Source organism: Cyphomyrmex costatus, unplaced genomic scaffold, assembly GCF_001594065.2.
Source record: "Cyphomyrmex costatus isolate MS0001 unplaced genomic scaffold, Ccosl1.0 scaffold122, whole genome shotgun sequence".
NCBI classification, from domain to species: Eukaryota; Metazoa; Arthropoda; class Insecta; order Hymenoptera; family Formicidae; genus Cyphomyrmex; species Cyphomyrmex costatus.
Genome location: NW_017275196.1, coordinates 564,936 through 581,457, shown reverse-complemented (window position 1 = coordinate 581,457; position 16,522 = coordinate 564,936). Strand labels below are relative to the sequence as shown.

General features: G+C 37.4%; 1 protein-coding gene across 1 annotated transcript; it reads left to right on the top strand.

Annotated features, from left to right (window-relative positions):
- Positions 1 to 272: 272 nt before the first annotated feature.
- Positions 273 to 1,995, top strand: LOC108779969 (uncharacterized). The gene is made up of 4 exons (XM_018547547.1): positions 273 to 450; positions 551 to 649; positions 875 to 1,334; positions 1,608 to 1,995. Exons 1-4 carry the CDS (start codon positions 273 to 275, stop codon positions 1,954 to 1,956), a joined length of 1,086 nt encoding a protein of 361 aa, XP_018403049.1. The 3' UTR covers positions 1,957 to 1,995.
- The last annotated feature ends 14,527 nt before the right edge of the window (positions 1,996 to 16,522 follow it).

Sequence of the window (16,522 nt, the reverse complement as noted above, 5' to 3'; positions counted from 1 at the left end):
TACTACAGTGATTGTTAATATTTTTTATACAATTTTAATAAATTATTATGATAAGATAATTAAATTTTCATTAACTTCTTACATAAAAAAACCTATATATATAATTATTAAAGTTTTTTTTTTAAGTAACATTAATTTCTAAATTCTTTTCTCTGTTTTATATCTAATAAAAATAATATATATGAATATCTTCTTTTACCATATTGATATTTATTTATGTAAAGTATGTAATATCTAGAAGCTGTTGAATGCATCAGGAATATATTGAAAATATGCAAAAAAGCGAGAATTTTGAAGAAGTTCGTAGTTTATCGCCTATTGAAGAGGAATCCGAATCCACATTATGTTTCAAACAGGCATCTACTAATTTTATTGAACCAGAAAGAAATGGTTATCGAATAACAAGATTTCCCTACAAATCTTATCAAAGGATATTGAGAAAATCAGAAGGTAATATAAACGGGCATTGTGAAATGAAAGAGAATGATATTCGATGGCAATCCGACGTACGAACTTGACACTTTAAAGTACAAGAAGAGTGATTCGGCAGGGGATAGCAGCTCCGGAGACGATCAAATGGAACAACATTATCATCAGCCTAGAAGAGTCGCAGATGACTATTATTGTTTCGAATCAGACGCTTCCAAAGGTTTCTTCGTGTTCTAAAAATCCTGCGAAAAAAAAATTAATATAGCAGCGTATAAAATACAATTCAAAGTTGAAGCGTAAAGACGATATAGTATAACCAAGATAATTGAAAGCATTCTAAAATTCGTGAGATTTCTCAGTCTTTTATTAATATTTCGCGTTATCATTGCATAAAAGTAAACGGAATATGTGTACCTGTTATGTCACACAAGAATGCGTGTTCCAGAGGCGGAAGCTTCCGGCGACAATGATGAGGCAGAAATCGGTCTCCGTGACAAGTCCTTGAAGACCACCGTGGAACAGCTTAAGTACAGATTGTCCCAAGCCGAGAGGGAGATCGTCGCCCTGAAGAGGTACCAGAGTCCGCAGAAATGCCAGAGTCACGGGAGATGTGAAATTCTTCGGCGAGATCTGCTGACTTGGCAAGATGAGCACGAAAAGAGGATCTCCTCTCAAATAGTCAGATGGCAATTGGCGGAAAGAAGAAGGATACATGACGAGATGGAAAATATGAGGAAAGTATACGATAATATCGAAGGACATCTAGAGGTCTTGGAGAAGCGATGTGCGAAATCCTACTTTGACTTTCAAAGGCAAATCGATGCGTGGGAGAAGCGACTTAAAGAGGACGTTATTAGTTTACACGAAAGCAACTTGATCGAACTGTGGGAACAATTTCGAGCATGGTAATCGACATTTGAATCTCGCAGAGACCAAACTGATCGACTTTACTTTCTGAAAATTTTATATTTCGCAAGCTGATTGCGAAGCTGAAATTCTTAATTTTTATTTTTATTTATAAAATGCATAATTACTTCATAATATTATATACTTTTTTTTTTTACTATAAAATTGGTTTGATTTTTGAGAGTCTTATTTGGTGTCATATTTATGATAATATCATATTTGTGGGAGTCCATGCGATATTAACATTAAAAATCCAAATACAATGTTTGCAGGTCTGAAAAGCAAAATGCAATTAATTCATCGGAAATTCAAAAGGAGAAAAGCGAAGCGTACGATTGCGAAGATACAACTGTAAAAAATCGAGATGAGTCTAACAAATTAACAAATTCCAAACTGACAGCATCATATGAGAACAACGCTAAGTTTTTACGTAGGATAGAACATACTGTTAAAGTTGAAGTCCAGCGGCATCGTGATGATTTAATAAAGCGAGTAGATCAAAAGATGGCAGAGTTTTGGTTAGCTTTTGAAAAGTTCAAGCATAACTTCCATTTAGATCGGAATTATTGTCGACATAATTATATCGAAATAAATAGCGATGAAACAGAATCAAATATATAACGGAAGGCTTTATACGTGATTCTACTTGACAAGAGAAGCCACGAAGTTTTATTTAAATATAGACTCTGAAAAACCAAAGTGTACATCATATGAATTATATTCTGAAGATTATATTGCAATATAATAAAACGTGTATAAAAGAGATAAGAATATTTATTTATTTTATTTATACAATTTTCTGTATTTTTTGAAGTAATTTTTAAGCTGCTTTATATTTATTTCATATGTTTTGTATAAAAATATATTTTTTTCATAAAAAAAATATAAATGCATACATTTGACACAAATTACGACAACTTATTGTACATACAATTTTGTATATTTGTATAAAAAATATAACACATCCTGCGACGTAATTTGCCAAATTAAAGAAGCACATCGTAGAATTTGTTAAACTAATGAAGAATATCATAGTGAATGACGAATGAGAGATGACATAGTAAATGATAATCTTCCAAAGTTTGATGACGGAAGATAAGTTCTCCAACTTACTCGAAGATAATTCATCTTGTTACCTCACCGTCGTGCCGTCGTTCTACATTATGGTATTTAGATCACGGAGCGTGCGACATCCTTCTTGTTGATACTTGCATTATATATACCAACTATATTATCAGCTATTATACTCTCGTAACAGTCATAGATCATGCAATATAGCGATGATCTCCGCTTCTTTCGTACGTGCATCCTCGAGGAGCACGTATTACAGAAATATGTACTCTCGATCTTTATCATCATGGAAAGAGACGACTGGGGAGGGCACAGCAGACCTTATGCCATATAATGTGTGGCCGCGAGCGTGACCCACGGTACACGCCGGTGCAGGCCGAGATAATTCGAATCTGCGATTCAGAGATGCTGCTTTACATAATCACTTTCATGAACCGGCCCTCTTAAGGGATATTACCGCTTATAGATAGGTCAACGACGGACGAGATGTCGTCGTGCTGCCTATGTATCGCGATTTACAACCGGGGCCCCCGGCGGGGCAGGCGTGTCCGATCAGATTCTTCGTGGGAAGAGCCTGACGGTCGCTACCGGTGGCATATTGCCACGCGAAGGAATCCATCCTCCGTCGTCGAGAAATTCATATCACCGTAGATGGATTCAGGGCTAATTATCATCCGTTTGCATACACTTCTCGAGCGGTCGACGTTCCGCAGTTCAACGCTCCCTTTTCCTCGAGCGATGAGGCCTCGCCTCGACCGTTTTTCGTCCAAATCGTTCCGCAAATCGTAGATCCGCGTCCTCTGGAAGCTGGCAGCGATTTCGCCGTGACGCACGCGGCTTCCGTCGGCCGCAGCTTATGATGTACTTACATACAGCGGAAAGAACATGAGTTATTACGTAACGCAATTGATGTAGCAAAATAACGCAGCAGCGCAAGAATTTCTAGATTTTCGTAATTTTATGTTTTTCTGTTCCTTCTCGATCGACTATTGTTCGAAAAGTTAAAGAAAATCTAGTTTCCTAAAACCAAGCACATTTTGATATATTCCATATTGGATAAATTCCATATTGGAAGCAAACGAAAGTAATTGGCATTTTTGAAATAAAATTGTAAGATAGGATAAATACACACGCATATATATATAGTCCTTAATGTTCTGCTAATAAACTTATTAAACGCATTATGTTACATGGGAATTCATTCGTGTAATTAGCTTTGCAATCGCGTGATTTTACTGCGACACACCGCATCAATATACTGCGGGATTAGCTGAGAAATTGAAGCCATTATGCGAGGCAACTTGATTATCTATGCAATGATCAGACATTTGAAATGTTAACATCTTGTTGTCGAGAATTAATATCTTTGACACGTACATCCACGCACATAACTGTGTCGTTTAACTAGGTCGATAAGACCGTACAAAGCAATCAAATTAACAAGCGCGATTTCTTTAAGTGGATGTCCGAAATTATTTTATTTACCCGTGTTTGCGTCCTTCATCTTTATTTAAAAAATTATTTGTTACAAACAAATAAATAATGCATATTAAATAGCATTTTTTTTTTACATATTATGTTTAGGAAGAAGAATATTTATATTTCAGTTACATGGATTCATGTTTCTATGATCTTTCTCACAAGTGCATAGGTATAAAATAATTATTTTCACGTACACGTTAATTATTAATATCAACACTAATTATTTTTTATTAGTTGTCGTCACGATGACATAAATATACGTTTATGATCTATTAATAATTATATTAATGAGTTGGAGCATTCTAACTGTACCTACGTTTATTATACGTAGACAGATTCTTGATCGAGATTGATCAATTTCCAATTATAATCTCATAATTAGAAACGTCCTCGTTCCGTGCGTTACGAATTCTCGCTAATATACTTGGAGAATTGAGGAAGTCCTCGACGCGGGAAAAAAAAAAGCTCAGTAAGCTTACCGATAATTAATCCATCTAACAGTCAACCGTGGCATTTAAATCTCACAATCAGCGTATCCTGCTGTATTAGGGTACCCCACGGAGATTGAGGCATTTCTTCTCACGCTTATTCCGTATAGTCGACCGGCCACGACAGTAACAGAGATAGATCGAGTGGGAGTGAATCCTCGAGAGGACGGGCGAGAGAAGGAGAGAACGACGAAGAGGGAGAAGAGAAAGAGATGAGGGAAAAGAAGAACACGTCACCCTGAACTTTCCTCCCCGCAAGATCACCGGCAATTTAAAGGGTAATTGTCGTGGACAAGCAAAGTAAGCGAGCTAAGCCGCGCGCGCGCACACATGGACGCGTGCACGCGTGTTTACGCACTAGCGTAGGGAGGGCACACAAGCCGGAGGCGCGCGGCAGACTTAATTGCCCGAGACACCGTTAACGTTAGGGTACCGCTCGGCAACTTTCAATGTCGACTAATCGGCCCGATTCTCCCGGGGGACACGCGGTCGAGTCGCGCGAGAATTTATGGCGTTTAAATACGGGACACGCGCGTATGTGTGGTGAGTGTTTCCGTGCACCGCGCGTCGCTTTGACGTCGGCGACAGATCCTGCGCTTAAGGTATACGGTGACTTTTATCCGACGTGGATCGTGCGAGAGTTGCATCTGCCCGGATATGCGGAACTCGCTTGAGAGACGTCCTTTTGTTGGAGAAGCTAACGGACGCGCGTAGATCAAGCCAGCGTTTAGAGATTCAGGGGAATGTAAATAGCGATATAAACCCGATAAAATTCCTAGATGCCACGCTCTCGTGGCAATGCTTAGCTCGTAGAGATGCACGTGAACGAACGGATGCTCGTGCTTGTGTATGTATTATTTTATGGAAAATTTAGAAAGCCGCGCGTCCAGTCGACGTTAAAAATCAATGTTATAATTTCTCAACAATATAAATGTTATGTAACGTGATTATAACATTGATGTTATGTTACTTTTAATCGTCGACTAGGTGGTTTTCTAAATTTTTCATGATATATTATTTTTAGTTCGTGCAGATTCTTATTTCAACAATCAGAAATTCATTTTTTGTACAATTTCTTTAGTAAAAGCGTTAAATTTATGTAAATATTTTGGTATTTCGTAAAGCTTTGGATATTATGAAGCAAGCACAACCTGTCATTTTACGTAATAAGGAAAAACGGCTAGGGCCATCGCAGTTTCGTTAACTCATCGCACAGTGATCCCTCCATGTAGATAACCGCATTCCTTGCTACACCATTATTTACAAGGCACGTAAAAGCGTAAAGTGCTTCAGCCTGTGACCTCGCCGAAATGCAAAACGGCCGGTTTGAGGAAATAATTGGTATACATAATTGGTTCAAGGTTATATACCAAGCACCGTTGCTTCCAGTCATAGACGTAACGAAGCTCCGCGTACGCGTTTATATCGCCGCGTAACATTTTTATGTACAATATATTTTTTCGTGTATGCGTATAAAATGAGCACTTGGAGCAAATTTAATTAGCAAGAATGCCATTATGTTTAATTAACAGGACTCGAGATGACAGTCTTCATCTGTTTGAGGGATCAAGAGGTACGCGACTTTATATGAATACAAATAGAGACCTTCTGTCACAGATATACCCTCTAAACACAGATATACAATTGTTATTTTATATGAAAAAAATTACCGCAAAATGGCGAAAAATGCGAACAAATAATGGCGGAGTGGTCGCAGATTAAAATCAGTCATTCGTGTAATCCCGTTAAAACACAGTTTACGTACCTAATAATGAGAGGGATTTGCAGCCAGCTTAACGGCACAATATCGCTTAGAATTACAGTTACAGAGTGTGCATAAAATCTTGCTAATAACTTTTAATTAAAAAAATGCTTTTTGATTTTATCTTGCCGGTACAATTAACTGTCATTCGACAAGTAATAACATAGGCGCTTATTATTCATATAAATGTGATCGAGATATATTTTCTCACGCAAGAAAGATAATTTATCATCTAATACAATCGTTTGATGACATTCACCTTTCTTATTTACTATCACTAGAAAAACATGAACTAACGAGCACACATAAGAGAAGTTACTTTCATTCTATTTATTCTGGAGGTCTCTGAGGTTTGACTTCATGCAATATTAATAGTAAAGTGTCTCTCGGCCTTAATCTCCTTCTTGCAACGTTGCACTATAATAGCTCAGTTATTATATTCTACAACGTGATGAGACAAGTAGAGTATAATCGGCGGGGTGTTGTCTCCGAAGAAACTTAATGCGTCTATATGTATGTGCAACAGTGCATTGATAAAAAAAATTTCTATTGCCAGTCGGATCGTTGAAGTATTGAATCATGCTACGTCGGCAGCTCGGAGAAAATACGATCGCGATTGTTCGCGCGGATCCGATCGGAACTATCGATACGGCGAAGGGTTAATTGAAGAGCACGCACGTTGCACACCTTCGACCCGATTCTCCTTTTCGTGACATCACAATTTCTGTTGAAATAAGTGGGGTACGGATAAAAGCGAAAGCTCGAGTAAATATTTCTACGATGAAGGCGTCTGTAAGAAAAGAAATAGCTCAAGCTGTTACAAAATTAGCTTTTTTCCAAATTAAAAATAATTGGTTTATTAATTCCTGAAGAATTAAAAGATATTCAAGAATAGCGAAACAATTGCTTGAAGAAAACTGTTATAAGCAGTAATTAATTACATTTTATATAAAAACTATTTTATGTGTAATTTGTTGTATTATAAACGTAAAAATTTTTAATATTTCTTTAAATATATGTAGATACGAGTACAATATTCCATCGAATAAAGACGTGGCGTGAAACCTTCAAGTTACTTGAACCGATCGAGCTATCAATCGATACATTAATGTAACGTGGAATAAAATTTTTTATTAGTGCCTGCAAAATGCATATAATAAATAACAAATCTAATAATTGTAAAATTAATATCTTGAATATGTTGACTATATATACACCCCGCTCAATGAAAGAGTTTGAATCTTAACAATTGACAATAATTACAATAAGTTGCAATCATTGCGGTACTATTTTGAGCAGCTTCATTAGAGCAGCAGTATATAACGTGTATAATATGCAAAGCACATACATTTAATACTACGGCAAGACATTGAAAAGCGTTTCGTCTCTGAATTCAAATGACAGTCATGACGACGTGTTATGTTGAACCTTTTTGTGTATACTCTTAGAAAATTATATTGCGCTAATCAGTATAATCTTATATGCAATTGTCTGCTCGTAATACTTCACTCGAGTGGATACAAAAGATTGATTCGACATTGAAACGCAATTTGCTTGGATAATTACTTACTTTTGCGTAAACTGTGATCAAGCAGAACTTTTTCTCTTTACCTACGCCAGGGAGTTTCTCACATTAATAGAAACGAACACTGGCGACGCGAGACATCTTTTGCGACTATTCGACATGAACATAAAAAAGCAATGCGGCTTATTAAGCAGAAGCTTTCCATTGGTCGTCGAGGATCAGCTCTACCAGTGTAAAGCCTTTCCGCAGATCGTGACGACTGACTGACCGCAGAGTGTCGGAGCGTGAGATGACATCGGTAGGTCGGTGAAGAAAACGAGCAGGAACAAAGGTACATCGACGCGATCGGGTGACCTGTGCTCAATGGGATTTCAAACTTATTGTTATACCACAACGACCCTGATCGTCAGGGTCACCCTTCTTGGATCAACGAACCCCAAGTAGAATCGAACGCGCAATCTTTGATGACCTATAAATAAAATAATATTACACAGAACTAGAATGAAAGAAAGTGTTTGTTATTCATTCTTATCGTTGTAGTATAATTGTTATACATTCTTATTGTTATAACTCTTATCGTTGTAATGAGGCTTTACAATATTGGTAATTAAAGAATTTTCTTCTTATATTTAATTTAAAATAATTTATTGTATCTGTATGTATATAATACGTTATAATTCTTTTGTTTCTTAACGATATTTTTCAGACCTTTCTATTACCTTTAAGAGATTAATTGAAAAGTATACGAATCTTAAAAACTCTGGATGTATTATATTGAAAAGACATTTTTCCTTTTTATCATCATTAATTAATTAATTTTTGGTCCCATTATATGGAATATTTTCGAGATGTTTTATTCGAAGTTAATCTGCGCACGTCGCCTGAAATTGAGCGGATTACATCATTAGATCGTGTAATTAGCGATTTATCGCAGATTGCGAGAGAAACGAGTTAGCGATCTACGAAGCGAATAGCGCGCGTCTTGATACTCTTGATAGGCGTCTGCCAACTTTTGAGTGCAAAGATTAGTGCAACGATAATTTTAATACGTTCCCCATCTGTCGATTCTTATTGATCCTTTTCTGATTAAGATACCCCGTTGTATAACGGTGCCTTAATTTTAATTATATTATTGTAAGATGCGGCACACACGCATAATTCAATTACAGTTCTAACAATAAATTGTACTACGCATATAAATTATTAGCAGATTTATTATCTTCTAAATTCTGCCAATCTTCCAATCTGTTAATTGATTGCCTGATATTTTGTACTCTCGCAATAGGTTGTAACACGACTCTTACATCATTCATAAGCCCTCTATTGACTTCCAAAGCACGCACGTACGGATGCTCTAACAACTGTAGGACATAACCGATCATTTTGAATAAGCTGCAATTATTTGTGATTAGATCGTATCTCTGGGAAAAAGCGACTATAATTTGAAACCATATGTATTTATCAATGCATTCGTAACTGATACACGAATAATGTAAAGATCGACCGATGTTGCTCGATAATGTTTTTATGCATACAAAAGTCGTAATTCTTTCTTTGAAAAGCACATTGAAAGTAACAATGTCCAATTTAGGCTTTTCTTGATCAATTTTTAATAAACAACAACTTACAATAACATATCAATGTTACAATTTTACATTCAACAATTTAAATATAATAATATAATCCATATTGTATATAACAATTATATAGTCGAATGTAAAATTATGATACTGATATTATGTGTGTGACAGTTGTGTTATGTAAAGTTAGTGGATGTTTATTAGATATCCACCTGGCAATTACATTTGTTCGACACTAAATTCAGTTTTTATACGTTTTATAAAATAACAGCTAACTGGATAACGCTTTATGTATCATTACAGTAATTATTTCATCATATTAACATCGATTAGTCGTCACATGAAGAAAGGAAAAGTAATCCTTGCGGTGAGAGGGAAGAGCAGAAGACTACAATCTTAATACAAATTGCCACTTCCGCCGTGTACAATTGTTCAATTACATTCATATATGAATATAATTGCGCTTTGTCAGTTGCCGGACCACACCCCTCGGATCATTATCGGTAAGTTAGAATTATACATCCGTAATACGTCTTATTCATTGAATCCGGAAGCAATGAACGTTTTCGCGCGTCTTACTCGCGCACAGCTCTAATCTACATCCAACGTCGCGATTGGTGATCTACGAGAAAACGCATCATTATATGCGCACCGTGTGGGGGTGCTCTGATAAGGAGCACCGGAAGGCATCGTTCCTTTCTCTTCTGGAGAGAGAAAAAAAAAGGGAAGGAGAGACCCGTCATGCACATGCGAGATGTTTGCGACTATTGTGTTACATATGTTAGGTATGAGATGTACTTTTCTGTCGGCGAGTGTAATTGCTCAAACGGTATTGATCTATATTATCTGTGTTACTCCCCTTATCTGCTCACATTATCTGGCAATGCGTAGCGCGCGAGTATTAGCGATTTATCTGTCGGCTCTATGTGATTCGTTCATTAATCTTATCTAATTATCCGCTTATCTATCTATATAATGCATTATCTGTTGACAGATAAATTCTCCTGCGAGTAATGCACGCACATACGTATATATACTGTAAGCATTTTTATTCTCTCTCTCTCTCTCTCTCTCTCTCTATGTCATCAGAAATAATCTTTTTTTCAATCGCAACTTTTGCCAGTATTGTCATGTGAGAAATGCGTCGGGGCCAGCCTTTCGTGTCAGTAATGAAATTAGCCGCTTGTGGAAAATAATAAAGAGAACGAGAGATGGGAGTTCACCGAACCGTGGCAGCAAATGACCATGAAAACGTCTAGATACTCCCACGAATCGCCCAGGAACAGTATCAATAATTTTGTTGCGTTTTGTTTTTCATTTCCATAGGTATAAGATTCAAATCGCCCGCGTACAGTTATCTAGCGTGTCGTTGAGTCGTGACCGGCACGACATGTTCTTTTTTACCGACGTGAGCGTGGCGTTGCTGGCAACAGCATTCATTTTCCTTTTTTTTTTGGAGAGAGAGTCGAATTTGTGTAGCAATAAGAAACAAGTTCTTAGCCCTTGCGGCATGATAAAATAAAGTTATTGTCATTAAGCATATAATTTGGTGTTACTATCTACACATACTTGAAAGAATCGCGTCCACATACGCACGTGGCACAAGCCGCACATAGAGAAACATCTCTATACGAAACAAATTTTATTTACATCTTGTTTCCTATCGGAAACAGAAAAGATCGGTAAAATTACATTTTTTTCACTGTATTAGAATTTATTATTAATATTACATTAAATTATACTAGCCTCTCAGCAACAATATAATTCTGAAGATAATGAGAGAAGACATAATCTGACGTTATTAGACGATTCTATCCATAGAATAAATGATTGGCTAATTAGAACGATGCGGTAGAAGACGCTGCTATATAGAAGTACTAAAGTACTGGTAATAAATTGTTTCGAGCATTCCCTCCAATCGCCTGCAGACGAAAACTTCTTCGGAAGCGCGTCCGGTGAATGCCGGGTATTGACGTGTGCAGAAATAATGAAGGAAGATGAGGCGGTGGGCGTATCTTGTGATTTAATTATAAGTTACATACTAGCAAGTCATGGTTGTCTTTAGTTTTATCCGGCGCGAAGGCAATTCGTTAAAAAGAAAATTTTACGGGAAAAGAGAAGGAAAGAGAGAGAGAAAGAGGTAAATGCTGGGGCGAGTAATTATTAAATTAATTTTACTGTGAGATAGTATCCGGCGGATTCAGCGGATCGATATTCGATGTTATTGATGCAATTAATAATTATCGATTGCTGTCAAAATTTATTTTTAATTACAGTGTGATAATGAAATATTCCATTCGCAGGTGTACAAATAAGCTTTACTTTTATATTGCCATTCTTACTCAATATTTTATAACAAATTATTTAATTTATAACTATAAAGATTTTCTTAATCACAACGGTATATATAAAGAACATATTAATTACCAACTGTTTTTTTTTTATTAATATTGATATTAAATTTAAAAGAAATTTCGCAACGTCAGAGAAACTGATAATAATAATAGATCTATACATTGATCTTTAAAGTGTAAATTAAATGGCATGCATGGCTTGATGTTTAACGACAAATTGGATATGTCGATGGAGAGGTAGATGCTCGAAAATGTAATTTATAGTTCCGTAAAAGGGATATCCAGTGGGAAAGCACGAATGCCCCGTGATCTCTGCGGAGAATGCCTTCTGATGCGACCGAAGATCGCGTGACTATACACTCCCTCACCCATTACTTTGGTTCTTTATTTATCAACATTGCTCTTGCATCGTTCTTCTGTTCCGCATTTCGTACATCTGGTGAAGTAGCTAAATGTATCTAGATATAATGTCCCCTTTTCTCCTCTTTTTATTAAAATTTGTTAGCTCTGTTTTGTCTTAAATTGTCCTCTCTTTCTCTCTCTTCTGATTTTAAAGAAAAGAATTGTTCCTATATTACATCTATAAATTATTAAACTTTCTCTAGGCCATAAACGTTTTACTTTCAATTTGTTTTATCATTCAATCTTTAATTCTATTCAACGTTGTACATTCCATTCCTTTTATTGTACATAACGGCGTATATATCTCTCGAGAATGACAAGACAATTAGGCGGGCTTTAATTGAGCAATCTAATGATTTTAACCAACCTTCCGCGCATACGATTTGGTTCTTATTTTGCTATCGACTTTATGAATCGAAGAGTCTCTACATTGTTCTTCTTGCTCACACATCTCGAATGAAATTATTTCAACGATGTAACGGTGTCGAATCACGTGAAGACAAAAGAGTACTCGCAGTAAATTTTCCAGATCTACGATATTTTTCTTAATAGTATTATGCGTACCATAAATGATTGTGAGTTTTCGCGATCTCATGGGAAACAAAAAAAAAGGCAGATTATCCTGCAATTAACGGCATTACTTAACAAAGCGATAAAGCAATAGTAAAAGAAAGGAGCTATTTATATACGTATCGCATATTTCTCAGAATTCTAATTTAGCTCAATACGATCATTTCGTAATTCGAGATATGAGGCGTAACATGTTCATTCGGTAAGTAAATCCGATATTCAAATAATTATACCTTCGCGATACTTCCGTCGTTGTTTCCTAAAGTGTAACGAAGCGTCTCCTGACGCCGCTTATCTGAGGAATTTGCAGAGAGGTCGAGGACTTTACGTGCCTCGGGGGCAAGCACAGTTTATGCATAGAGAGGTCGGTTGAGGCTGGACGTGGTTAATGAGCTGTTAAGAGACAGGAGAAGAGCAAGGGCAAAGCTCTCCGCTGCAGGTGGATCAGACTTTTAAGAGCTGCCTGCGCCGACCGAGTCGATACATCCCACAGTTGGATGGACCAAGTGCAACAACAACCGCAACGGAAGCAACGACGGTGCGATCCACCACGTTCCCGTGGATTTCCGAACGTAATCTCCCAGGTGCTCCCATCGATTATCCTCGCCTGCGAGGTATGTACGTTCTTCTAACCGCGCGTTAAAGATCCCTGCCGGCTCTCGAGTCGTGCATCTCGGAATTGCCCTTGCGAGAAAGGTTTCGTTCGATTTCGCTAAGGCTCGCGCATTTTTCCATCCGGATGTTACGTGGAAATGAGCCGGGTGAGCCGCGAATTGCGCAACAGCCAGATGAATCCGCTTAGTATCCAGAATACTGTGTAGTGGTGCCGGTTTCATATTAATGAGAACTGATATGCCCGACTAATTCCCGTGAGAGAAACTTCGAGGCAAAACGATAAACAATTGTGAATCCTTAATTGTAAATCAAATGTCTGGCTGAACTAATGGGACGAGGCTTATCTAACGTAGCTTGAATTTTGAAATAGTGAGTTGCAAGTCAACTGGAAAATTAGGTTTAATATCGTGCGCGTCTACAGCATAATTGCACGATGCAATAATAAGATAGAAATTAAATAACAATTTAATCTTCCATCTTGATATCTGTTTTTTAGAGAAAAAGTACATTGCTAGAAAAGTTAAAACAAAGATTCTAACGCAACAGAATAAAATTGTATGTATAATTCGATTTTTAAAATCGTTTTCTAATTAATTTCAATTAATGTTCAGTGCCGTTATATATTATAAAAAAGCTTACTTTCAAATATATTCTTCTTCTTCTTCTGCTTTTTAAGTAATGTTAACTTTTGTGTCATGTTCAAAAACAAACGAAAAGATTTACCACCGCACAAAACGCTCAGAAAGCTTATATTCGACCTTGAAGATTTTTTTCGAAGATTAAGTCTAATGGTCAATATATACGAGCGGTTGTCTAACCGTTAAGAATCCATTCTGAGTTTCAGAGTGAAGCTTGTCGAAATTGCCCAAGAGGAAAATCTCGCTCTACTTTGTTACGGTAAGATTGAATTTTACGAGGGAACGAGTATGAAGAAGGACGCCATTCTTTCTCACGGATTATTCCGGGAGAACCCATTCCTCGTGCATTATAAACAAACTAGCAAGTTATTAAAATGCATTGTAAGCAAATAAGCACTGAGTTATTAAAATTTAAGCGGATTCCGGAAATTAAGATATATTTTGAATTATTCGATATGCCGAAGAAAAAAATTGTATAATCCAAATCTGTCTTATCGTGAAATTGAGTATAATTTTGCTATATATACGTATAGTATATATACATATATTAAGCTGTTAACTTTTATATTCAAATGTAAACTCGCATATATAAATAAAAATGAAAAAATATTGATTTGATAAATGTAAAGATATATGCAATATCATATGTATTATTAATTTCTTTCCTTTTTTTAAAATTTAATTAAGTATTTTAATGCCATAAAATATATATCGTTCTTCAACAGACTTCGAACTTGCTTTAAAGAGAACCAGGTTCTGAAGCTTACCAGCGTAATGATTTAAAGAAGAATCTAATAGCATCCAAATTGCATCATTCCGATGAATAGAATGTTCTCTGTTGCACGCATACATACTCGAGGATATTCCATAAATAATGTAATTAATTAATTAATTAAGATCTTAAATGGAGCATCGATTGAGATTAGCCGCTGATGAAATATTTCTGTAATTGTATTCTCTCGCTAATATAGAACTAATAAGAGTAAGATACGAGTCTATAATAAATCCGTTTAAATCAGATCGCGTGTCGTGTCGGACGTTAATGCGCCGACCTAGGCCGTGGTACTATTCAAGGTCCCGAGATGCCGCAGCTGTAACTGTGCGGTGGATCCGACACGCACGTTTGTATGTGGTGTGCCTCTTGAGAGCCGTGGTGCACTCTATACTCAGTATGTTCCGAAAGTTCACACAAATCCGAACAATGGGCCGTAAGGAGCCGTGATGTGTGTGTGTGTACCGCGATGTTCTGCAAGTGCGCCAAACTGCAGCGTCACCCCGAGGCTATCGTGGGTTCCGATCGGTCCCCATGCGTATTACGGAGCATAATCATCGCGGCGAGGCTGCTGTCCCATTTAACCCTCATTCGACAGAAAATAATGAGGAGCTGAGAGGCGCACAAGGGAGTGAACCGTGTCCTCTCCGCGAGATTATCGAGAAACTCGAGCAGTCGGTCGGATCTCATTCGAGGTGGAGAGCGTGACACGATGCTATCGTTTTGTCATGGCCACGCGTAATATATAGTCGTGGAAAGAAAAAAAGAAGGAAAGAGAAGAAGGAAGAAAAGCGGGGAGGTCGCGATGATTGCTTTGATTATCGCCGACGCTGAATGACTAAATCACCCGTCGACGGGTTAGAAGGAGCGCGAGACACCGTTTAACTAACGCGTTTTTTTTTCGACGTTTCGCACGGTAACATCATTTTAGCGATGCACATTTGTCGCGCTTAGTATCTGTCACTAAGACCTAGATTAAAGGATAATGGAAAGCGGAATCGCTTGTAAATCACTAACGGCAGATGTAACGGACGTGGATCGGTTTGTCCGCGCTTCTCAGGACTAGCTGTATTCTATTGTCATTATATATACAATGTTTACCCGTTTTCACGTAAATTCTTACAGCTGAGCGATCCAGAAAATTATAGCATCTTCGTGAAATCGCTCGCTACGGTCGAACGTCGACGGGTGTATACGTCGTTTTGCTTGGCTTATATTCGGAAATCGTGGTATATACTCGCTGCAAAATTAGCACGTACGATTTATCATGCGCGTTAAAATATATGTTTCGATAATTTCTCAATTGCGGCTTGAGAGCAAGCTGCATCCAGGATCAAAGTTCACCGTCTAATCGTCTCCGAAAAGTCTCGCAATTACGGAACAATACGGTATTTACAATCTATCCCTACGGCGCGCGTTTATCTTCTCTTTGATTTATGGCGGTACATGCATGTTATCCGATTCATTTTGCGCAACGGATTAGCGCTCTACGAATTAGCTTCCAGCCTCACACGAGGAAGCGGCGGGTCTGCACGCGTGTTCTGCACCGTAGACAGATCGTCAAGAATAAGAATGCTCAATCGTGGAAAGAAAGATTCAAGATTGCGATTTTCTGGAACGCGGCGAGTTTCGAAGCGCACATCCGCGACGCATCGCTTAACTTCCACGCATTCAGAATTCTTCCCAAAGCTGTTAGTGACTTTCGGGATGGAATGTTAACAAGCGTTGAATCGCAATTAGTTCAAAGAAGACAATAGAAAAAAAAAAAGCTTGTTTGCGACCCAGATGTTTACTGGCAATTATAAGATAATATTGATATCGCTAATACACGTACGTGTAAGCCTAATTATCTTAAATCATCCTAATATCGCGCATAATGATAGCAGCATATATGAGAACGGCGATCTTTTTATCAGCGATTACGGATT